Source organism: Caretta caretta, chromosome 6 (assembly GCF_965140235.1).
Source record: "Caretta caretta isolate rCarCar2 chromosome 6, rCarCar1.hap1, whole genome shotgun sequence".
In the NCBI taxonomy this organism is placed as follows: domain Eukaryota; kingdom Metazoa; phylum Chordata; order Testudines; family Cheloniidae; genus Caretta; species Caretta caretta.
This window is the reverse complement of record NC_134211.1, coordinates 61916473-61941661: the sequence shown is the minus strand read 5'-3', so window position 1 is coordinate 61941661 and position 25189 is coordinate 61916473. Positions and strand designations below refer to the sequence as shown.

General features: G+C 44.9%; 2 protein-coding genes and 1 long non-coding RNA gene across 12 annotated transcripts in view; 1 reads left to right on the top strand and 2 right to left on the bottom strand.

Moving 5' to 3' along the window:
• Positions 1-19297, bottom strand: part of RAD51B (RAD51 paralog B) — a 788206-nt gene extending 768909 nt beyond the window's left edge. Inside the window, exon 1 of one of the 2 annotated variants that reach the window (XM_048852286.2) lies at positions 19167-19297. The gene's annotated coding sequence lies outside the window, so the exon portion shown is untranslated. The remainder of the gene's footprint in view (positions 1-19166) is intronic. The other variant, XM_075129636.1, reaches the window with a different exon arrangement.
• Positions 1-20208, bottom strand: part of TMEM229B (transmembrane protein 229B) — an 80031-nt gene extending 59823 nt beyond the window's left edge. For 5 of the 9 annotated variants that reach the window (XM_075129640.1, XM_075129641.1, XM_075129642.1 and 2 more), the window contains exon 1: positions 19167-19255. Coding sequence is in view for 1 of the 9 variants with exons in the window: in XM_048852294.2 (XP_048708251.1) it covers positions 19333-19341 (9 nt within the window). In the remaining 8 variants the exon portion in view is untranslated. Of the gene's footprint in view, positions 1-19166; positions 19283-19332; positions 19432-20105 lie in introns of those variants that run through there. The other 4 variants (XM_048852296.2, XM_048852295.2, XM_075129645.1 and 1 more) reach the window with 3 other exon arrangements.
• A 283-nt stretch (positions 20209-20491) lies between these two features.
• LOC142072347 (uncharacterized) lies at positions 20492-24537 on the top strand. The gene is made up of 2 exons (XR_012668742.1): positions 20492-20643; positions 22501-24537. It is a non-coding gene; the product is annotated as an uncharacterized LOC142072347 (long non-coding RNA).
• The last annotated feature ends 652 nt before the right edge of the window (positions 24538-25189 follow it).

Here is a 25189-nt window from a genome sequence, read left to right as displayed (position 1 = left end):
GAGCTGCCCTAGAATCAAGGACAGAACTCATGGTCAGAAGTCTATCTTCTGAAAACTAGGTTAGTGGGAGGGGAGCAGAAGGCAGCTCTCTTCTATATATTTGGATCTCCACAGACATTTTTGGTGTCTGTAACCCCACCCATCCCCATTTAAGAATGAAGAAAAAAAAAAAGATAGGTCTAGATATTTCAGGATGAGAGACCAGGAATAAAAAAAACCTGCAGTTCTACTACCTAGACCAGTGATCTTGACCTTGTTAAGTTTGTGGAATTTGACATCTTGGGACAGTGCTGAGATGGTTTTTAAGGTCAGGCTTGACAAAGCCCTGGCTGGGATGATTTAACTGGGAATTGGTCCTGCTTCGAGCAGGGGGTTGGACTAGATGACCTTCTGGGGTCCCTTCCAACCCTTATATTCTATGATTCTATGAGAGCCTCCACTGCCACGGAAAAACTCAATGCTCTAGGAAGCGGTGTTTCGGGTTCAGTAGGGAGCACTTTTACCTACAACTCAATTGTAACCAGTGGCCTACCATGGGATGAGGGGGCACAATGATGCTAGAGACACCTCCTTTCACTAAAATAATGCAGCTGCATTACAATACAGTCTGTATTACCTTAAGCACATGTGTGTATCTACATTTGAATGAAAAATATTATCTGAGAAATAGTATATCGTAAAGCATATGAGTAAAGCAGAACGGACAAGGATGCATGCTCAGCCTCATACTTGGAGCACATAATGCAACTGTAAGGGTCCAAAATTATTTTATTTTTTTTGCGTTCAATTTGTAACGAAGCTGACATGTTTGCAATATCAATGCTTAAAAGGTGAAATGCTTGTGAAGGCATCTTTTGATAATGGTGATGGGGTCATCAAGATACCTAGACAGAAATAAATAAAATCCACTAGCGTAGGCCAGGCTCAGGCATCTATTAGGAACCCAATGAACCACTAGCACTTACACTGTTGTACCACTCGCACTGATGCGCCATTGCTGGCAGTTGTTGTAATATGGGCACTAACGTTCCCAATGTAAACAAGGCTGGAGATTGCACATTTGTAGGATTAACCACTTGTTCTGTTCACCAAATAAGAGTATCTGCAGTAACCAAACAAAAAAGGGGAGTCAATTCTTGACTGGAAAGTGGGAGTTTCTGTATTTCTTCCACGTATTTTTCTGTATTTTGGTTCATTTATTACTTTGAACTTTTCTTCAAAGTGCTTTGCAAAACTAATTAACTAATCAGTCCATACAACAATTCCATGATAGAGTATTAAGTGCCATTTTACAAATAGGAAATGTAGGCACAGAGAGGTTATGTGACTTGCCCAATGTTTCTCTGTGAGTTACTGACAAAGCTGGAAACAGAAACCAGGAATTCCTGGTTCCCAGTCCTGTTTTCAGAAACTCAGTCCCGTCTCTTATGAAAATACGGTTGAGAGCGCTGTGTCACAGTGTATTAGACACCCAAAGTTCTTCATATGCCTTTTGAAATTTGTATAGCGATCAGCAGGAATCTGAACTTTTGTAAACTTCGACTAGTAGGCAAAACATGAGCTCATATTCACAGCTGAGTTTTCCCTATGAAAGCCCTGAATTCGAATCTGCAAGTTATCTGCCGTATACTGCTACCACACATTCCCCACCTACCCAAGAGAACAATTGCTCTACTGTACATTTCAAGCCAAGTCTGTACAGTGACGACAACTTCTAGATGCAAATGATGAAAGCAAACAATCGTAGGTGCTATGCACGAGTTATCCTTTTTCCTAAATGCTACTAGGTACAGCAGCCCAAGTGAAAACTTGAGGCAAAGAGTTGGGAATCACAATAGTAGCACTTCAGAGTACAACATTTCTTTTTAACTGCCTCATTGCCACCCTGTGTGTCACAAATGTTGGGGAGATGCCTGTATCACAGAAGAATTATAATGTCTTCAAATATTTTCCTGGCAGTTTGCTGCCAGGAGCAAAATCTGACTTTTCCTGTGTTTTCAAGTAATAGTTAAGTGTAAAAAAAAAAAAATTTTCTGACTACAACTGTTTTCATACACAGGACGTAGCCCAGTTAAAATCAACATTTAAAAACAAACACATATTTTCCTAAGTGCTATTATTACTAAGTGCCTTCAATTATTAAATTCTTATTACTTTTTTGCTGTTTATATTATTCACTTTTTAAATTTTTCTCTGCTCAACAATGAAAAATAATAATAGACCGGTCAGTTTCATATTTGTTTCACATTTGTGCTCTCAGGCACCAGCAAAACATTAAAATGTTTGGATTGCAAACACTGCAGAAAGGAATGGTTATGTATTTATAAAAATTTACTTTTGAATTACGGTATTTTAAAATAACTGAAACATTTCTATTGCTCTTAGGTTTTATAAAAACTTTTTTAAGTTGCCAAATTTAAATTGGAGGTCAAATTTGACTTAATAGTGTGTCTTTAAAATAAAATTAATTTAGCAGGATGAGAGCTGTGGTGTTCGCTAAACAAAGTGACCAGTTGTCACAAAACTCGACCCACACATGCTCTATCAAGGATTAGAGTACAAACATTACAACATCAGAACAAACTCTCATTGGCTGATTGGTAATCAAAGGCAGGACACTGTTGCCTAGAAACTTGTCTGAATAACCTTTTCCTAAGTGTCACATACACTTTTAGATATCATTGTCACATAATCATTTGTCATTCTTATGTTTCCTTACCCAATCAAAAAAAATTACTGCCACAAGTAACCAACCCATTTAATCTCTTTACTGATAATAAAGTAGAGATCAGTGGTTACAGCACAAATCTGGGCTTTCTGAGATTCCTAGACCCTTAGACAGAGCTCCAACCCCTAGACAGAGACAAACACCTACAAGATCTCTATCAAGCATTCTTACAACTACTATACCCACCTGCTGAAGTGAAGAAATAGATTGACAGAAGGGTACCCAGAAGTCACCTACTACAGGACAGGCCCAACAAAGAAAGTAACAGAACGCCACTAGCCGTCATTTTTTCATGTTCTCTGTGTATATATATATCTATCTATCTTCCTACTGTATTTTCCACTGCATGCATCCGATGAAGTGGGTTTTAGCCCACATAAGCTTATGCTCAAATAAATTTGTTAGGCTCTAAGATGCCACAAGTACTCCTCATTCTTTTTGCTGATACAGACTAACATGGCTACCACTCTGAAACCTTTCCTTCACTGGTATCTCAAGTACCAAAATATTAAAAGTATGTCTCTCCGATCGGAATGTGATACCCTCCCTCATTCCCATCCCTGGGATGTAGCCAAAAAAATGGAGTAACACACAAACTTAAACTTGGAGTAAAAGCAATCACAAAAATTAATGGAGCTCCCCCTCTGATGAACAGGTGTAATTCAGTAGCTGTGCAACATTTTTAGAAATGGATGTCTTCTACTTATGGACTTCATCTTTGAAAACTGATCTAATTCTAACAAACCTACAAAAGAATCATGCCTTTTATTACCTTTATGGTGATCACTAATACCTCACAATGTCAAAGTCAAATCTCAGACCTTGTTTCCAAAACATGTAATTATCTCCAAACTGTATATTATCGTAATATTATAATAAACTGGCTGTTTTATACATCTACCACTACCCTCTACTGGTTGGCATCTGAACTGCTCAACTCCATAGGATAGCCCCCATGCTGTTCACATATAACAGATATTCTCCTTTATCCCAAGCAGCAAGGGCTTGCGCTTTTGGAAGGTGGTGGGAATCTGAATTTTCTCCCTATTGTCTTTGTGAAGTTTTTAATGGCCATGGAGAGCATCAGAGTGGCAACAGTGAAGTCCTACATCACTATGGAATTGTTACCATACCTTACTGTCTTGCTTCTCTTGCTATCTCATATTAGCTGATCTCATCCTGGTAGATTTCAAAGTATTTCACAAACTATTCACCAGATCCTGTAGTCCCTCCAGTGGGCTGCCAATTAAAAGCCTCACTGGATAATGTGCCTTTGAGAGGACTGCGGGATCAGACCCTATATTTATTTCGATCTGCTTACACTGCACCCATCAAGCCACTCCAAGAAAATGTACACAACATTATAACACCAAAATCACAAAACAAAGAAGGAGACTTCCTCCTCCTCAAGAATTTACCTGGAATGTCTTTCCCACAATCACCTGCTCATGCAAAAGTCTGAGATGATACATGGTCCCAAGAGGGTGCCCTGAAACTCAACTGGCTTGGGCTTTGTCAGATTAGCAAGAATTCCAGAATAGCAAACCCTCCACTGAGAATGCCCAGCAACCAGACATTCAGACCGAGGCACTATGAGCAAATATACAGTAACAAGGGAATGGGAGTCTCGGAGGTAGCCAAGAACCACACACAATAAAGTCTGGGAGCATGTCTTATTCCATGGGCCAGTTAATGATAGGAAAGTAAGGGAGCAGTCATTTGATTCACAAACATCTACAGAATTTCAATGGTGTCACCCTCTGCGGCATTGCAGGGATACTCCCTCACCTCCTCCCCAGCTCCCAGCACCACATCTTCTGGTAGATGTAAATGTTGATAACACAATGTCATTGGCAATGCGTTGAGCTGGATTTCATTCAAAAGTCCCTTCTCTCAGGAACACAGTGGTACCAACCATGACAAACCTAGAACAATTATGTAGATATATATTTGAAAGAATGTTTAATTATATCTTAGCACAGATACGTCAGACATGCAGCCCTCACAAAAAGTTAAATTATGGTCCTTCACTAACAATATTGTGCTATCAATTAATGCTCAGAACATGATACCTAATTAATTTTTTTAATGTGACAGATTAATATAAATGGAAGGAGGGCTTCAAGTTCATTTGCCATCATCAGCAAAAAAAAGGGGACCAGCGGTATTGATTGTCAGCTTTGTTTATTATGCCAAATGAGTTGTAATGAGGCACTGGTTAAGACATCAGCATCAAGCCGAAAATTACAAGAATCGAACAGCATGCACAAAATTACGTAATGTATGTTAAGTAACTAATTACAATCTCAAAGTAACTTATTACAAAATCCTTGTTTTTACTTTTGTCTCAATCATTTTTAGGCATCAATGGGGAGATGAAGAGTACCAACTAGTAGCAGAATCTTTGGAGAATACCACAGTGGAGGACCTACTTAAACACAGCACTCAGTGGCATCTTACATGCTATGAGAAGTGTGCCCATAAATTGGCTTTGGCAAGGCAGGTTGAGGAAATTCATCAAGGATCAGGAGAAACATGAAGATGACGGGACAAATGCCAGCTGCTGACAGGTGTTTGCTGCTCTTTATTTGATCTGTCAGGACGGCTAATTGGAATTTGCACCTCACAGCTCTGGAAGACTTTGTGACTGTGTTCACTCTAAGGTGCATGCCTGCGCAGCCACACAAGAGGTTTCAAGGGGCACACACCTGATTAGTGCAGGCACACACCCAGCACAGGGGGCGTAGGCACAGGTGGGCCTGGAGGATGTGTAGGGTGAGGTGGGGAATCGGGGTAGGTGTGGACAGTGGGGTGAGATGGGGGGCAGTGATGGGAGAGCTTGGGGCATGCAGAGCTGTGGCGGGGAAAGAGGCCTCTCCCCCAGTCCCGGGGCTGCGACAGGGAGAGCGGGCTTTTAAAAAATATATATATTATATTTAGTTTTTTTGTTTCTACTGGTAGTGCACATCCACACATTACCTCAGTATTGGTGCTGCACATAACAAAATTCATTCCGCAAATCGATGGAAAAAATTAGAGGGAACATTGCGGTTTGTGAAATAGTTTTTTGCTTTAGATTTAACCAACTATTCTGCAATGATTGCCCTATACCTCACTGAAATAGCAGGTGGAGAAAAGTCTGACCCTGACACATGGGAGGAATTTCAAAAAGGAAATTGACTTGTTAAAAAAGGTCGCCAGTTCCCTTCTGCATACTTGGTTCAGCTGAAAACCTAGAACAGGAAAACAGAGCAGTGAAAGTCATTATGGGGTTGGTAGCACAGCATCCAAATACTCTTTCCTGGTGTTTTCTGTCAACCGCAGAAGTCCATCCAATTTAGAACAAAACATTAAGTATAGCTGGGATGTTGTCCCCAGAAGTAAGCAAGCACCATCTAGACTCATTAGGCATTGTTAAATGCCAAGAAGGGGAAATTTTAAAGCTACAGGATGAGTTTACTCATACTGGCAACCTATTAGAGTACGACAGACAGGAGCTCATTAATATCATGATGAAAGCAGTCTTCAGGGATATGATAGCTAAAGATGTCAGCCAAATGGATACTTTAGGTCACCACATGTATGAAACCTTCAAAATTCAAAGAATTATCCAAGGCTCCATCAATCTATGGGCTCTGATCAAAAACAGACTAAAGCTGTGCTCGAATGCAAAGAAGAAAGTCAAAGTGAAGGTGTGGCAGGACTATTACAGGGCTAACCACAGACAGGTCGTTGTTTGCTCATTTCCTGGTTGTGTTCAAATCTCAGTATGAGCTTGATCTATGTGAGACTTGAAGTATGAGTTTTCCGTGGTACCACAATGCACATTTCAATACGACAGAACAATTTACATGTGCCGGGCAAAAAGCAAACTAATACGTATCCTGCATGGCTTCCTTAGCCAGCATCTACTGACAACATGACCAGTATCTTATGAACCAGAGGCCTTTCAGCATAGAATCATAGTTGGTATGGCTGAGGTGCAAGCTCTTGACAAACCAAAAACTGTTAATACCTGCTGAGATTTGGCTGAACACTTCATTATTAGGCTACAGAGAAAATATTGGCCCTATGGCGAAGTCCACCTGGTGTTTGATACATATGCAGAGGAATTAATTAAAAATATTACCAGAAAGAAGAGACTCCATGATATTGCACCTGTCCAATACAAAAATCACTGACTTCATGAACATCTCCAACGTCACAGTGAAGAAGTTACTGTCTCATACTCACACAAAGGATGAGTTAACCACATACCTTACAGGAAAAATACTCCAGCATGTGAAGAATTGCTCTAAGAATTTTGACACTGGATGGCATAATGAAGCTGCTGCCTTGCACTGTTCAGTAGAGTTTCTTAATTGAGGAAGCTGACACTAAAGTTATCTTGCACGTCATCAATGCCATAGAAAAATCAATGCTACTAAACTCCAGATCTTTGCACAAGACACAGATGTTCTAGTGTTTCTGTGAGACACTACCCAAGATTTTTGCAAGATTCTGGTTTTGTGCCTGCTGCTGGGAAATAGAATCGTTGTCTCTCTCTCAGAAGGTGTGTTCCTATCATTCACACCATTAAAAGCCCCCACACTGCCAGGTTTCTTCACCCTTTCAGGATGTGACACTACTGGGAGGCTGGCAGGGAAGAACAAATTATCTTACTGAAAGGCATTTGATTCAGCTTCCAAAGACTCTCCTCTCTCTCAGGATCCTCAGAACAGCTGAGAGTCTCTCTGATGAGGTCATAACCGCACTGGAGGCGTTCATATACTGAGTTTACCATTTGAAGACCAACATTATGACACTTGCAGAGCTAGGCTTGTGGATGTTTTCCAAGAAATAGACAAATGGAGAAAAACTGCCACTGACAAGGGATGCATTCATACCTGCTATCAAGAGGCCAAATTATCAAGCAATGGAATGGCTCCGGGATGATTGAGCGGATCCAGAAACTCTCACTATCAGGCATGGATGAGTCTTGTGGGATGCACTGATCAAACCAGTTATGTGTGAAATATCACGTGCTCCCAAATCAATCCTTCAGGTAATCAAAAGCTCGTATGCAAAGACCAGGATGTTCACTGTCCTGCAAATGTTTGGCCAGCAGCCTGCCTTGCACAGAGATGTGAGAGTGTGGCGCAGATGAGGATCAGTGTGACAGGTGATGAAGTGAGCTGTAGCTCACGAAAGCTCATGCTCAAATAAATTGGTTAGTCTCTAAGGTGCCACAAGTACTCCTTTTCTTTTTGCGAATACAGACTAACATGGCTGCTAGGTCTAGTAGTGGTGCCCTAGACAGAGAGGACACGTATAATGACTTTGATAAATAAATGGTTTCACTCCTACGTGTCAAGACTAACTATCCTTGGATTACCAAAGATCAACATCTTTTTTATATAAGCATTGCATCACTGTGTTAAAGTATAATTTTAAAAAGTTGATTTTTATACATTTTCTCAAATACATAACTACATAATTGTAGTAGGTTTGTCAGGTTTGGTACCATTGTGTTCATGCAGAAAGGGTTTTTGAATGATACCCAACTTGACCCATTTCCGACAACATCGTATTATTCAAATTTCCACCAACTGGAGGACCTGAAGCTGGGAGGTGGGGGTCTGAATCTCCCCTGCCACACTACAGAGGATGACACCATTTAAATTATGCTTCTGTAGAATTTTACGAATCAAATGACACCTCCCTTACCGTTCTATCACTAACTTGCCCATGGAATGAGATTTTACTGTGTTATGCTCCCAGGCTAATATTGGCTTTTATAGATCTAAATCAATACCTTGGACAAGATTTATGGAGCTATGCCCATTTATGCTCTTTTAGAGTTTGTCCCCCTTGAATTTTACATCTAGGACACCTATACAGAGATTACTACAAGCACCACTGAAGTGCATCACCTCCGAAATGGAGCACTGCAGCCATTTGACAGCACAAAGCAACTTAGAATCCCTTTTTTTCCCACTAGCCGCGATGGAGCAGCAGAACTCAAGGACAGAAGTTTGATTTTCAGAGCTTCTTTATAATATGTACTTCTGGTAGATGCTGCCTTAATTCAAGACAAACATATCAGCCTGAGGGGGATGATCCAGCAAGAAAGGAGTTCACTGATCATTCAAGACTTGCCAGCTTACCCCATCAATGCTGATCTAATGAGCACTAATGCTCTAGCCTTGTACAACTGAAGGAAAGATAACACATGATAGTGAAGACTTAATGGACAAGAGCCTCTTTATATGCTAATCCAACTTTTATGAAGAGCTTGAAAAGAAGATTGTGGAGAAGGAGAAGGTTTAGGAGTGGGGTTGCTCTGAACTACTGTACTAGATTTGATTAGCTGCGTTTAATGGCAATACGCAAGCAGAGGATGACATAAATCCTTCCCTGCCCTCCACTAACGGGAACCAGTTCCGATTCCCCACTCAGAGTGGAATTTACAGTGTACAAGAGAAACTTCTAAAGCTGCCCAGCTTCCCTTCAGGCTAATATTACATTAAAAACAGTTATGAACATGCACACATGCAACCTCGGAAATTACCTATATCTTTTGCATTTTGTGGGATGGGGTGGTGGGAAGGAGTTAGGTGCCTTTGAGTTTATGAACAACCTTTGACTTGTAACAGACATCAATGGGTGTATCATGTCAAAGTTTGACTCAGACTCACAATTTATCAGACCACTCTGTTTTATTAGCAAAGCTGCTCTGCTAATACATTTAGAAGTGAGCCCCCCGAGTGGGGCTTGTGTCTTTTAATTTATACAGTTTTTTGGAGAACAAGTTACAGAGAAGTTACAGACAAAAGAAGAAAAAGATTTTAGTCACCACCCTTCGAGATCTCTGAGACCAGTCACATATCTTCAATTACCTGCCACCCTTAACAATCTCCTTTAACAACTTCCAGTTAACTTAACTAATTGCCCTTCACACCTTCCATTCTGATGCCTGCTTCTTAGACATGCTGGCTCTATCTTAATTGCTTCTCCATTCAAAAGCTAAATGTCCCTACGTGTGCTCCCTCAGATACTTTGTAACATGTTTTGGCATGCCCTCTCATATACAATGTATCCAGCATGTCCCCTTATACAACGTTATACTTATACAATGTTATACTTCCACAATCACTTACAAAGAAGCTAACAGGAATGTGGCATGCTAACCAACCAGAAAGGGGCGCATCATTCCAAACTGGCACAGATGCTAGTATCTGTTGCTGCAGAGCCAGAGCTTCAACTCAGTTTGCTTTCTTTCCTACTCACTATCAGACAGAATCACCGCCTAAACTTCATGTCACAAGCGTCCAGCACAGATGGTATTTGTACCTTAGAGTGCAGATATAGGCAGAAAAGTGGAGCTGTAAAAAACATCATATTTATCCCCTCTCCATGACAACAGGGGATGGATCACTTGATACATTGCCCTGTTCTGTTCATTCCCTCTGAAGCACCTGGCACCAGCCACTGTCAGAAGACAACAGACTGGGCTAGATGGACCACTGGTCTGACACAGTATGCCCATTCTTGTGTGACTTCCAAATCCAGCTGGCTCAGTTCTCAAAAGAATGTGCTTTTTCTGGCTGCCAGCACACAACCTTCATCTAGGATGTGAGAAACTATCTGGGTCTTTTTGCCTTACACATCATCATGGATAATGGAGAGACTAGAAGCTGACCAGATAACTCTGTTGCTGACTTAGAATGCAGAACAGACTCCAGTTCACTCTACTACATCTGTATTGGGCTTGCAGGGCTAACAGGAGGAAACATTTCTTGTGATGATTCAAGCAGCAGACCTTACTCAAAGGTATTTATGGGAAGCAGATCTGAGAAGCAAAATGGGGCCATTTTTATATATTCACTTGTTGGCTATGATGAGCACAGGAATTGCCAGTATATTTAGCTCCCTTGGTGCTAAATCTTCCTTTGAAAATAAACGAGAAAATAGCCACTTTCACCTTCTTGTTACACATAGGTTTTTCTCTGGAAGGTGGAACTCCCACTGCTGGATGCTTAAAATTCATCCCCAGTGCACTTCAGTTTAGACCAAAACCAAAAGTACCTTTGTAAAGTCTTGCTTCACTCTCAGGCCACATAGGAGCTGACAAAGCAGAACAAACCAATCATTCTTCTAGTCAGGATCCTGTCTCCATCTGTGGCCAATGCCTTACGCAAAGAAAGATGCAAGAGCCCCAGAACATATCTAAATATACAAAACTCTCCAGTAGGGGAAGGTGGAGAAAGGAAAAAATATCTCAATCTGACTCCCACTGGTAAACAACAAGTTTACTCAGAGCAGTTGACCCTGTTTCCCCAGAATAATTAACCCAAGGGGAAAAGAATATTCCTTCCCTTTAATTAGCATTACAAATTTTCTAGTCTATCTTGCTGAGGGTGGCAGGGAGTTTGGCACGGAAAGCCATGTCTGGAAGCCCCTTCACTTTATTTATTTAAATATTACTTTTATTAAATGAAATCCAGAAACACACAAAATCCTGAGGGTGACATAGCATCAACAGAAATAACCACTACCCTACTCCTTGTATGGCTCTAGTGCCATGACAAACAGCTCCCTTTTCTATGCTGTTAGGATATAGATATTCAGGCCTGTCTGCAAAGGCCTGTACTTTAAGAATTTAGGTGTATTCTTATCACTTGGCTAGTTAGAGGTATAAAAGAAAGAATCAAAATCACTGTCTGCCAGTGTAAGGTCCTTCTCTTACTGTGACAGTCTGAGGCCCTGTTCTTAGGCTAAGGCCTTTGGCTAAGCGACAGAGGCAGCCATAAGCTGGGAAGCGACCGGTCACATCCTCACATTCCAAACTAGTCACATTGAAAGAAGAGAAAGGGAAGTGCCTAGAAGATGTAAAAGGAAATTGAGGTTGATAGTTTTCTGTTTGGTAAGAACTCACTTATCAATAGACACAGCTGGGAAACTCTTATGTCTTTATAGATGTAGTTGTGAAATCCCCACTTCTGTATTGTTTTGTCATTATAGTTCCCACTTTGCTATTGTTTATTGGCATGGTCTCTGTCTGGTTCTGTGATTGTTTCCGTCTGCTGTATAGTTAATTTTGTTGGGTGTAATCTAATTATTGTGGTGGGATATAATTGGTTAGCTAATCATGTTACAATATGTTAGGATTGGTTAGTTAAATTTCAGTAGAATGATTGGTTAAGGTATAGCTAAGAATATTACTATATAAATTAGCGGCAAACAGGAAGTAAGTTGGGATTCGAAAATAAGGAAAAAGGAACTTGTATTTAAGCTTGCTGGAAGTTCACCCCAATAAACATCGAATTGTTTGCACCTTCGGACTTCGGGTATTGTTGCTCTCTGTTCATGCGAGAAGGACGAGGGAAGTGGGAGAGTGAAGGAATAAGCTCTCTAACATATGCCACTGTAGCCTTCACCTCCTCACAAATAGTAGGCTTTACCAAATCTTTACTGTTTTGTAGCCGTCTTTTCAGGACACTTTCCTTTCATTTTCCATGAAAAATTTGCTTCTCTGCCTTCATAGTTTCAGAGAGTTTAAGGCCAGAAGGGACCATTCGATTATCTAGTCTGACTTCCTGCATATCACAGGCCATTAAATTTCACCTAGTTACCCCTGTTTTGAACCCAATAACTTGGGTTAGACTAAACCATTCCGTACTCAGGAGACTAAACTTTCTTGTTCTCTGCAGGCAACTCCATCATCCTGCCTGTCACTTAGGCCCATAATCTGGTTATCATCTTTGACCTGAACCCTTCTCTAGGTCCTCACATCCAGGCTATGATTAAGTCTTGCAGATTCCTTCTGCATAACATATCTAAGAGAGGGCCCTTCCTATTCATCCACACAGCTAAAATGTTCATCCAGGCGCCCATTATCTTGTGTTGGAAGTACTGCAACATTCTTCTCTCTGGTCCGGAGAGATGCAATCTTGTTCCACTTATATGCATTCAGCATGCCGCTACAAAGATCATTTTCCTGGCCCAGCGGTTCTCAAACTGTGGGTTGGGACCCCAAAGTGGGTTGTGACAGGGCTGGCATTAGACTCACTGGGGCGTAGGGCTGAAACTAGGGTTGCCAGGAGTCCATTTTTTGACTGGAACACCTGGTCAAAAAGGGACCCTGGCGGTTCTGGTCAGCACCACTGACTGAGCCGTTAAAAGTCTGGTCAGTGGTGCAGCGGGGGCCCGGCGCTAAGACAGCCCTAGCTCCACACAGCTCCTGGAAGTGGCTGCCAAGTACCTGCGGCCCCAGATGCTTGAGCGGGCAGGAAGGCTCCACGTGCTGCCCACGCCCCAAGAGCCGGGCAATGTGACCAATGGGAGCTGCGGGAGTGGCACCTGCAGGCGTGGGGGTGGCACCTGCAAGTATGAGGGCAGCACTCAGAGTCCCCCTGGCCACCCACGCCACAGGAACCTGGCGGCTGCTTCCTAGGAGCTGTAGTAAGCACCACAGGGACCCCACACCCCAACCATTCTCCCACACTTCAACCCCCTGCCCCGAATCCCCTCCCAAACCTAAACTCCCTCCCGGAGCCTGCACCCCCCTAACCTCCTGCCCAGCCTGGAGCCCCATCCTGCACCACAAACCCCTCATTCCCAACCCCACCCCAGAGCCCACACCCACAGCCAGAGCCCTTACCCCTCCCACCCCTGCCCCAGGATGGAGTGCTCTCCTGCACCCTGAACCCCTCAATTCTGGCCCCACCCAGAGCCCACACACACCCCCACCCTATTCCCCCTGCCCCAGCCCAGAGCCCTCTCCCGCACCCCAAACCCCTCATCCCTGGCCTCACCCCGTAATCTGCACCTCCAGCCAGAGCCCTCACCCCTCTCCCCACTCCAACCCCCTGCCCCAGCCTGGTGAAAGCGAGTGAGGATGGGGGAGAGTGCGCAACGGAGGGAGGGGGAATGGAGCAAGAAGGACAGGGCCTCAGGGAAGGGAAGGGGTAGGGCAGGGGTGTTCAGTTTTGTGCAATTAGAAAGTTGGCAACCCTAGCTGATGCCCGAGGGCTTTGACCCTAGGTAGTAGGGCTCAGGTTACAGGCCTGGGCTTCTGCTTTGGCCCCCCACCCTGGGCGGTGGGACTCAGGCAGACTCAGGCTTCAGTCCCCACTCCTGGGGTCATGTAGTAATTTTTCTTGTCAGAAGTGTGTCGCAATGCAATGAAGTTTGAGAACCCCTGTCCTAGCCTATTGCTTTGACCATGTTCCCTCTCATTATATCCCTCTGCTGCCTCCCCCTTCTCTATCACATCAAACGTAAGCTGCTTGTCTTCATTTTCCAGGCCCTTCATGACCTATCCCTACCCTACCTATCATCTCTCATTCAGTACTGAAAGGTCAACTCTTCCCTCTGATTAGCTCAGGAAGCCGGATTCCATCACCCATTTGTTAAATTTTCAAACAAGCACCTTTTTGCTTTCCCCCATGCTGCTGCTCATGTATGGGAGAAGCTACCTGTAAACATCTGCAAAACTAACTCATGATCCTCCTTCAAAACACTCCTTTTTCTGTGATACCTACAAATAATTTGACAACAGTTCGACTGCTGGTGATCATGCTGACCAATATTGTTTCACTGTTTCCTTGTACTACCCCATCTGTCTGTATCCCACTGTAAGGTCTTTGGAGCAGGGGGTATTTTTCTGCTCTGTATTTGTACAGCACCTAGCCTAACAGGGTCCTGTCTCCGACTGGGTGCCATGATAATACATATAATAATACTAATAATGTGCACCACAGGCAGAAAACAGGAGACCAAGATGCCATCGATGCCCAAGGTTCCTGCAATGGCAGGGAAATGATTAGGTGAGATATGACCCGATGATCCAGCAGGCAATCCATGCTCCATGCTGCAGAGGAAGACAAACCCGCACCTTACCAATGTCTCTGCCAATCTGGGCTGGGGGGAGAATTACTTCCTGCCCTCAAATCTGGTGATCAGTTTGAACCTGAGCAGATGAGCAAAACACACCCGCCAGGCATCAAGACGGAGGATTCGCTGTACCACTTCAGAGCACGGGTCCACCCTGTACCCAGTTGTGGCCAATTGCTGATGCTTCAGAAGAAGATGGGGAAAACCCCTCAGAATACATCTAGACAATTGTGCATTAGAGAAAAGAAACATTCCTTCCTGACCCCAGCAGGCAAATGGCTGAAGCCCTTGAAGCATGAGATTGTCATTGTCTTACTGCAGAGTTGCAAATATTATGAGCATGTTGAGGGAAATGGAGAACTTCCCATTGTCCCCATGGCCCATAAAAGAAGGGAATGGACACTATGGTTCATAAAGTCACAGATTCCAAGGCCAGAATGAACTACCACAACCATCCAGCCTGCCCCCCTGCATACATAGACTGTAGAATTTCTCCCAGAAACTGGATTAAAGTATATCTTTTAAAAAAAGATATCCTATGTCTTCTTAATGATGAGCCCCCCACCTCCCCTGGTAAGCTGTTCTAATATTTAATTTCCCTCATTGCTAGGAAACTGTGTCTTATTTCAAGGCTGAATTTGTCTAACTTCAGTTTCCAACCACTGGATCTTTTTATGCCTTTGTCAGCAAGGTTGAAAAGCCCTCTGTAATCAGCAGGAATCCTAGAAATCCGTTTGCCATGGAAAAATGCAGATTTTGCATTTTTACATAGAATCTTTAGTTTTTACATTTTGTGAAAAAATAAAAATAAGAACCCTGTTTATCTGCACCTCCATTATCCAGCTCTCCCTACAAACCAGGGCTGACAGCCTGAGCCTTGCCACCCGGGGATGAAACTCTCCAGATTATTTGAATTTTTGATTATCCAGTCTGACCCCAATCCCAATTACATCGGACAAATGGGGCTCCGCTCTATACCAGTTGAATACAATGTTTTATTGATACCTGTATGTATTGTGGCTAGGGAAACTAAAATTCAGTGTCTCATTTTAATCATGGAAAACTGCAAATTTTTATTTTTTTTAAATCAGAGAATTTTGGTATTTTTTCAATCACAGAAAACTAGGATCCCTGGTGATCAGCTCTCATTCCGCATGTAAGCATTTATACACAGTGATCAAGTCACCTCTCAACCTTCTCTTCAATAAGATGAATAAGTTGAGCTCCTTAAGCCTCACATTGTAGGCTTGTTTTCCAGCCCCTGGATCATTTGTGTGACCCTCCATGAGTTTTTTTACACTAATCTGCAGTACTGTGAGAATGCCAAGATTTGACCCTTACGGGCAGAACTGCTGCTATGACAAGTCATTATTAATCAAATAGATCAACCATTTATTCTGGATTTATTTGTTTTTTGTTTGATTAGGGTGTTTTGCTTGTTTGTTATAACTGGGCCGTAGTTGTGTCAGTTCTGGAGTTTATATTATATGTAGTACTGTGACCAGGGCAAGCCACTGGAGGGGTGTCTGCAGTGCAACTGGGAGATGTGACTGCAGCATGTGTAGATATACCTTAGCTAGCTTTGACCTAAGCTAGGTCAAAGCTAGCACAAGGAACTAGCGCAGTTAAACCATGGCAGCATAGTCAGCAGCCACGCAAGTAGAAATGTAGGCTCCTGGACTGGCAGAGCTAGCCCATGAAGCTGCCCAGATTGCTGTGGCTTCATTGCCATTGTTACTTGAGCTAGCTCGGGCACATCTATAGGTGCTACAATGACAATGCCTGATTGCAGCGTAGCTATAAGAGGCAAGACTCCTAGAGGCTATTCTTTGCTCTGCCACTGATTCACCGTGTGACCTTGAGCAAGTCACTCACTTTCTGTCTGCCTGAGTTTTCACCCATGTGTAGAATAGATACAATAATACTGACCTCCCTTTTGGTCATGCTGTGACAACCTCAATAAAGGAGAAAGTAAATATTTTTTCCAGTGCCTGTATGCCACTTTTCCTGGGTAGGGGGAGATAAGCTAATAAAATGCACAGAGTACAAAGTATCAGGAGGATCTCAAAGCATTTTGTGTCTGTACAGCATGTAACACAACAGGGTCCTGACACATGACTAGAGCTCCTAGGCCCTACAATAACAACAAAAAATAATAAGTGAGCCTTGCTCTCCCTGTTATCCTTTGTTGAGAGGCAGTGTTAACTAATGGTTAAACCAAGGCATGGGAGTCAATTCTTGGGTTGTAGGCCCAGATCTACTACTGACAGTGCCTCAGTTTCCCCTTTTACAAAATGGTAATAGTGTCTCTCAAATGGAAGGGTCCTCTGCATAAGCAGTGCAGAATAGGCCATCAACATGTACAACACAACTCAGGGAGGAGATTCCCTACCATACCCCATCCACTTTGAAGTGTAATACATTTTTCCCAGCAGCAATGAATTGTGTCATTGTTGGGAACATGTTCACTACTGTCATCTATGTGTGGACTATGTTGGACCAGCTCATTATGACCGCACTTCAGGGAAGTACTTAAGCTGAGGTTTAAATCCCATGATGTAAATAGGACATAAGTATGTCCTTAACATTTGGTACATAGTGAATGGCTTGCCTGACTTGTAGCCTGCAGTGGCTGCTGCCAGTAGAGGTCTCATTGTAACAAATGCTGTTTTTCTGCTCACTCAATTTTTTGAAAAATTTTCCTTTGGGATTTATTATCTATCATAGAATCATCTATTGCTATCAAGTCCCCGATCAATGCAGTATAAGTATTAATGTATTTGCATACATGAAAATGAAAGGATGTTGCACTCTTGAGTGCTTTATTTCTTTTACAGACACTGGATAAATACAATTCAGGTAATCAAATTCACCATCCTGCCTATAAATATTTTCAGCTCCTGGAGGGACCATCTTTTCCAGCAGGCAAGAGGGAAATAAGAGGATCCTCCTGTTATTAAGCAATGCAACAAACTGAAAGGAATACTGAAGCTGGGAAAGCTTCCTTGCCTCTGGTGGGAAGGAGAGCAGGTCCAGCTTCTGAACCTTGGCTCCTATCAGGTCCAGCGCAAGAGGATGCCAAAACCAGACAAGGAAGCCCTGGTGTGACACACGAGCTTGGACAGGGGCTTGGGAACCTCTTAATATCCCAGCCGTCACAAATGTCTAAGGGTAGCTTAAAAAATCCCGGTACCAAGGACTAGGGATGGGCAGAAGCCAGATTTTCAGTTTAGTGGGAACCTCAAGAATTTCAACGTTCCCCCCCCCCCGATTCCGAAAAAGGAAAAAAAACTAAAAAGGAAAGAAGTTTTCTGCAAACACAAAATTCTGAAAATTTCTTCATTTCAATAAAATCAAAACATTTGATTCCCAATCCAACCTTTTGAAAAACTAGTTTCATGTCAAAACAATGAATGGCATTGGGCAGAGAAAAATTGAGCCATGCTGTTCAGAAAAAGCAGGGCACATGGACACTATTCAAACACCATTTCATTTGTTTCCCAAAACAAAAATTTCCCCAAATCAACAGAAAATGCTGTGTGTCAAAGGTGACCCGTTGCTTTGCCGAAGGGACCAGGTTAATGTACATTGTTCAGCCAGCTCTACCAGGAAGCCCCCAGTACACCGCAGGAGGATCCCTGCCCCTCATCTCAATCAGCTCTGGCTGAATGTGAAACACACAAAGAAACTTTGCCTACCCTCCACCTGCCACAGTGCATGCCAGCCCCGGCTCTTCACAGCCACAGGGGACAAAGGAAGGAGGGGAAGACCGGCACAGCGTGGAAGGCGCAGAGAAAGAGCAGAGCCAGGGGGGCTGGGACAATTTGAATACTGTGGGTGCTGAGAGCCATTGAATCAAATGTAAACCCTGTATATATATATATATATATATATATATATATATATATATGATAGAAACCACTTCAAGCCAAGAGGTGCAGCACCCTCCCCAGCACCCCGGACGCTGCAGGTGCCAGGGGTCTTTCCTGCCTGTGCCCTGCCGTCTGATCAGCCAGGGCGGGCAAGCGCCGGAGCCTGCCGGGGCAGGCGAGGCGAGGCGAGGCGCCTTCCCTTCGCTGGGAGCCGGGTCTCAGCGCCTGCCAGGTGCCCCACGCGGATGCCGATTCCCGGGAGAGGGCGACAGATCCTGACCCGGGATCGTCCGTGTGGCTCCAGCGCCCCGCTCGTGGCCGGCCCCGGCTCCGGCTCCGGCTCCCTCTCGCAACCCCCCGCAACTCCGCTCCACTGCGCTGGCTCCCAGCCCCGGGCGCTGCCCTCCCGCTGGGTTTGCCTTCCGCTGCCCCGGGCAACCCCCGCCCCCGCCCCCTCTGCCCCGGAGCCCGCTTTGTTCCGGGTGCGAGGTGCCCCCTCACCCCCCTTCCAACTCCTCTCCCGCGGCAGGAAGCGGAGCCGGAGCCCGCGCAGCGAGAAACCGAAAGCAACAGAGGCCGGGCTCCAGAGCCCTCCCTCCGGCTCCCACGCCGGCCCGGCATCCCCCCGCCCAGCCCAGCATCCGCCAGCTCCGTTGCGGGAGGCCTGGACTGGCTCCCACTGCCCCTACCCTGGCGGAGATGGGGAGAGAGCGCTCCAGGGCAGCTGCTGCGGCCACGCTCTGCCTCGCTCCTGCCTCTCCCGCCTCCTCCGCTCAGCCGCGCATTGTCTTCCTCGCCTCCATGGATGGCTCGAGGCGGCGGCTGCTGGAGATTAAATGTTCCAGTGACACTAACCCGTAGCATGGATGCGGTTGCAAACTGCACATGCTCCCTCCTTACAGCCGGCCTTCTCCCGCACCAGCCCTTAACTCCTTCGCTGCTGTCCTGAGCCAGCTGCGGTACAGGGAGGTGATGGTGGAGGGGACTTTAGCAGGGAAAATCATCTGGCTGCAGGCCTCAGCTCACCTGCTCCCACCCCCTGGCCTTCTGCCTGCACCTACAGCAGCTCCTATAGAGCAGGATCGGCTTTCCAGCGCACTCTCTCTGGCTTGCTAAGGGTTAATTCAGGTCACCGTTCCCCTCTGCGCAGTTCTTCCAATTTTTAATAATTTACCTGGTAAATTTACACGCAAGGACTTTGCATCATCTGTAGCTGCTAAACACAGAAGCAACTCAGGTACCAGCTCCTGAGAATTTAAGATTTGCTAGGCGCCATCAGACTGCTGGTCCACCAAGACAGGTAACTGACTTTCTGGTGATGCTTCAGAATCCTGGTGTTACATGCTGTAGTTGCCATGAGGGGTTGCAGGGAAAATAGACACCTCCCTCCCATCAGTATTCCAGCTATGACATACCTCCTTGCTTGCCAAGGCCAAAATATGGGACAAAGGCCCAAAACAAAGGACACAAAAACAGGAGCTAGAAGAGAGCACTTGGGTCACCTAATCTTTGCAGGCCTCATTCCTGCCTCAGTCTGATTTATTATCTACTCAGGTTCTTTAGCTGGAATAGATCCTAGGCTCTTGACCTTCTACTGGATGATCTCTAGTACAGTGTCTGCCACCTACCTCAATTTCCCCCTCATGAGAGCGCCTTTAAGAATTCCTGTCTCAGTTTCCAGTCACCTTCTCAGTCCAAAATCCTTTAATTCACTCTTTACCAGGCAGGGGCAAGGAGTTGTATGGGCCCGTGGTGCCCAGGCTCCAAAGGAATATTCAGGGCTGGGGCCCCTGCTCCACCAGTGTTTGGAGCTGGGTCTCTCCCCCAGCCCTGCCTGGAGCAGCCCCCGGCCCCCACCGGCCCCACCCCACCCCCGCGCGCCTCACCCAGGCCCCAGAGCGTCCCTGCCTGAAAGAAAGCGGCACAGCTCTCCTTCGCCTGCCTGCACTGGCGGCTGCTGCTGCCGCCTACAGCTACAGCCCAGCACAAGAGCCGTGCTGGTGGCAGGCTGAGGCAGCCGGCTGCACCTCAGGAGGAGGTAGAGGCGCACACATGCTTAGCAGCCCTCCCCTCCCTGTGCACGCATCAGGAGGAGACACCGAGGGGGCTTCTGGTGGGAGACATCTGGAGTGGACCTCACTCACCTGAGCAGCTGCTGGGGCTTTGGTGAGTGTTTGACCCTGTGATCTGCCCCCACCCCCCTGCCCAACGCTGGGCAAGGAGCAGCCCCATCCCCCACCCCCAGTGAGGCTATGGTGAGAGGCAGCAGGGGAGGAAGGAAGCCACGTGTGATGGCAGTCCCTTCCCTGTAAGCGCTGCACACACACCCTCCCCCACAGAGCCTGCACCCCCACCCCTTTCCCACACACCCCCTCTGGCTCCCAAACGCCATCCCAGAGCCTGTAACCCTCACCCCCACCCCCTGCCCCAGCCTGGAGCCTGCACCCAAACTCCACCCCAGAACCTGCACCCCAGACTCCATCCCAGAGCCCAACCTCTCAACCATCCTACACCCCAATCCTCTGCCCCAGCCCAGGACCTGCACCTCAGACCTCCTTCCCCCACCCAAACTCCCTCACAGAGCCTTAGTTTGGGGGGGGCCCCCCTCTGGGCATCACCAAAGTTTCTACAAACCTGCCGCTCCTGGAGGCCAACAGAGTTTAATCAAAAACAGAACTCAAAAGTCCGAAAACAAACGCAAAGTGTTTCACCAGTTCCAGCTGCTTGCAGCATCCTGTTTCCTGGGCTTCCCTCACTTACTTAGAATCATAGAATATCGGGGTTGGAAGGGACCTCAGGAGGTCATCTAGTCCAACCCCCTGCTCAAAGCAGGACCAATCCCCAATTTTTGCCCCAGATCCCTAAATGGACCCCTCAAGGATTGAACTCACAACCCTGGGTTTAGCAGGCCAGTGCTCAAACCACTTAGCTATCCCTCCCCCCCAAAGCTAAGCTAGCCTTCAGGGCTTCCTACTTCTAGTAGGCTCTACTACTTCCCTCAACCAACTACCCTATCCTCCTCACCTTCCTACTGCCATTTATACTTTAATTTTCTGATTCCTCTCAGGTTGGCTCATCTTGTAATCACAGCTGGTTTAGCCCCAGGCTCTCCAGCCCAGGGGCAAACCAACCTGTTACAATCTCAAGGTCCTTTGCAAACACTCATTCACACCTCTGTAAAGTGGTAAATATTTTCCGCTCAGTTTTCTAACTAAAAACCTGCTCTCAGACGTGGTAACCAATGCTTGTCAAAGGCCTGGGTCAGCTGTTGTGAATGGACACTAGGCATTGCACAGTCATTTCAATACTTTTCCTTAATGTAGATACAAGACAGATTCCACATATGATTTCTGATTAATAATAATTTATGTATAAAACACCTAAGAAACATAAGAAAAAAAAGGTCAAAGAATATAATCCCAAGCAGTGTTCCCTCTAATTGTTTACGTCCATGTGCGGAATGAATTTTGTTATGTGCACCAATATGGAGGTCATATGTGACACATCACCTTCCATATTGGTGCACATAACAAAATTCATGTGGTGGGGGTGGGGCTGAGTTTAGAGTGTGGGAGGGGGCTTAGGGCTGGGGCAGAGGGTTGGCATGTGGGAGGGGGCACGGGCTCTGGGGTGGGGCTGGAGATAAGGGGTTTGAGGTGCAGGCTTCCCCGGGGCTTCGGTGAGGAGAGAGGACTCCCCCCAGCCTTCTCTCACCTCGGCAGCTCAGGGCCAGGGGAGAGGCACCTCCTGGCAGCTCCTCTCCCCCAGCCATGGCAAGTCCGGGACAGGTCCATGCTGGGGCCGGCAAGGAGGGGAGCCTCTCCCTGCTGCAGCCCTGAGCCACTGTATGGGGCTTAATAGGCAGCCACGCAGCTTGGAGGGAACTTAGATCCCAATGTCATTTGTTGTCACTGACACCCCTGTAGTGTATGAGATCAGACACACATAGCAAGAAATATATATTTGAAGGCTTCACTGCTACATGCTGAAACAATCTCTTTACCATTTTTCCATTTCCACCAGAAAGTCCTCTTCAGATTATTCCCTGACTAAGCTTGCCGATGGAGAATAATGAAAATAAATTAAAGTTACAGAATCAGATTCCCTTCTTTCTCTGTGTTAACTCTTCTGCAAAATTGCCTGCTCTTTGCATGGTGGAAGAATGTTCTTGTGATTAAACCACTGTATTAGAAGTCAGGAGATTTGGCTCCTGACACAGAATTCCTGTGTGACCTTTGGCAAGCATGTAACTTCCCTGTACCTCAGTTTCCTCATCTGTAAAATGGAAATAATACCTATCTATCTGAAAGAAAGTCTCCAAGGAGGAGGATTAGCTAGTTAACATTGGTAACGTTGTGATGTTATTAACATGAACTTTGACTGCATAGATCATTGTGGCAACCAAGGTCCCATAGTTGCACCAAATCTTGTACAAAGGAGGTCAAGTAAGGTGTCTATGGAAAGGTTGTAATTTGCTGGTTATGATTACGCTGTCTGTATGTGTGTATCATTTTTGTATCTGAAGTTATGAATATTGGCTTTGTACTTGTATCTTGATGTGTTTGATTCTAAGTAGCATCAATAAAGCATTTGGTCAGCTTCTTGAAAAAGGACTATTGTGAGTAAGTGCCCAATCGAGAAACACTTAACTGACAATGGACTTTAAGAGATGCCAATCCACATCTGAGCTTTCCTGGGAACATTCAAACTAACATGTAAACAATGGCGTTGGCCTGCAAAAAGCTGAATCATTCATGAACATGTGACTTGCCCAAGTGGCTACAAACTCCATCTTGTTGCTGTGATTTTGCACAGAAGAACAAAGGGGTTTCTGCCCACAAGAGGGAGAATATAAAAGGCCCTGGAAGCCTCTCAATTTTGTCTTCAGCTGGCTCAAGAGATGGCCTCTTCACCCCAAAGAGATGCCTGAAAGAAACTGGGACAAAGGACTCTAACTACGGGGGTGTGAGTGATTGCTGGACCCATGCCATAAACCACAACGTTGGTCTGAAAAGGACTGGGCCCAGACTAGGAAGGAGTCTAATCTGTGAAAGAAGCTTATTGGAACATCTCTGAGGGTGCGATTTACCTGTATTCAGTTTCCTACTGTATTAGGCTTAGACTTGCACGTTTTGTTTTATTTTGCTTGGTAACTTGCTTTGTTCTGTCTGTTATTGCTTGGAACTACTTAAATCCTACTTTTTATATTTAATAACATCACTTTTGCTTATTAATGAACCCAGAGTAAGTAATACTTATGGGAGCAAACAGCTGTGCATATCTCTCTATCAGTGTTATAGAAAGTGGACAATTTATGAGTTTACCCTGTATAAGCTTTATACAGAGTAAAACGGATTCATTTGGGGTTTAGGTTCCCAGAAAGACTGAATACTGGGTGCTGGAAAAGTCCCTGTTACCTGAGATGCCTCTGGGCTAAGTGAATCTTAGTTTCTGTGCACTGCAGGGGGTGTGTGGCCCAACCTCTTGGTCTGTGCTGTAGCTGACTAGAGTGTCTAACTCAGCAAGATGGGAGTGGAGGGAAGCCTTCTCTGGCAGGGGGGCTTGCTCTCAGTGGTATCCCAGCACATCTAGAGACAGTCTTGAGGGAGTTTCTGTGACCAAATCCATCACAAATGTTTTTTAAGATCCTCTGATAGAAGGCGGGGAAGTACAAGGTTTGGTTATTTTACAGAGAGAGAAAGTGAGGTACAGATGGATAAAATGACACTTCCTGTGTCACCACCTGAGGTTGTCTGTACTAGAACTGGAAATAGAATCTAAAACACTTGCTTCTGAGTCTCATGTTTTAATCATGATCTCTCTTCTCCAATCAGCCACTCCCTTTGTGGCTCTTTCTTTCTCCTTCAAGCACTATCTGAACAACAGATTCCATGTTTCTTTTTCATAGTCCTCAGGTGTCTCTCCTGGCTTCTATGGTTAATAAGTCTGTAAGTATCTTCATGGGATAAAGGGTTCTTCAGTCCGACAAAGCCATGAGCCAATGGTTGAAAACTGAAGCTAGACAAATTGAAACTGGAAATAAAGCATATGTTTTTTACAGTGAGAGTCATTAATCATTGGAACTATTTACCATGGGTTGTGGTGAGTTATCCACCACAGGATATTACAAATCAAGAGTGGATGTTTTTCTAAAGGATATGCTCTAATTCAAACTGGAATTATTTCAGGGAGCTCTATAGCCTGAGTTACGTAGGAGGCCAGACTAGATGACTGGGGTCCCCTCTGACCTATGAACAATGCTGGAAGCACAAAGTTAATGTATCTGAGAGAATAAGAACACTTTTATAACTTTAATTTTATGTCTCTGCATTCTGATGTCAGAGGAGCGAGGCAACATCAGGTTTGTGCCAGACAGAGGCAATTAAGGGATGCCCTATAATGAGGGACCATCAAAGGATCCTGCCACAATAGATACTCTTATCTATCACAGACAACTTCTTCAGCATAAAAGTGTCAGGAATCAAAGAGAAGTTGCAGAGCCAGTAAGTGCTCAGCACCATGCAGATATCAGAGCCCAGATTACACTGGAGAAGAATATTGTGTTATTAGGATCTCATTCTGAGTGAATATTCACTCAGGTAGTTCTATGCACAAAGGAATGTGATTCCTCCTAATATGCCACAATGCAGCAAACCAGCCTGTTACAGAGTCACCTGACCACACCAATTTCTCTGCAAGAACAGGAGTATCA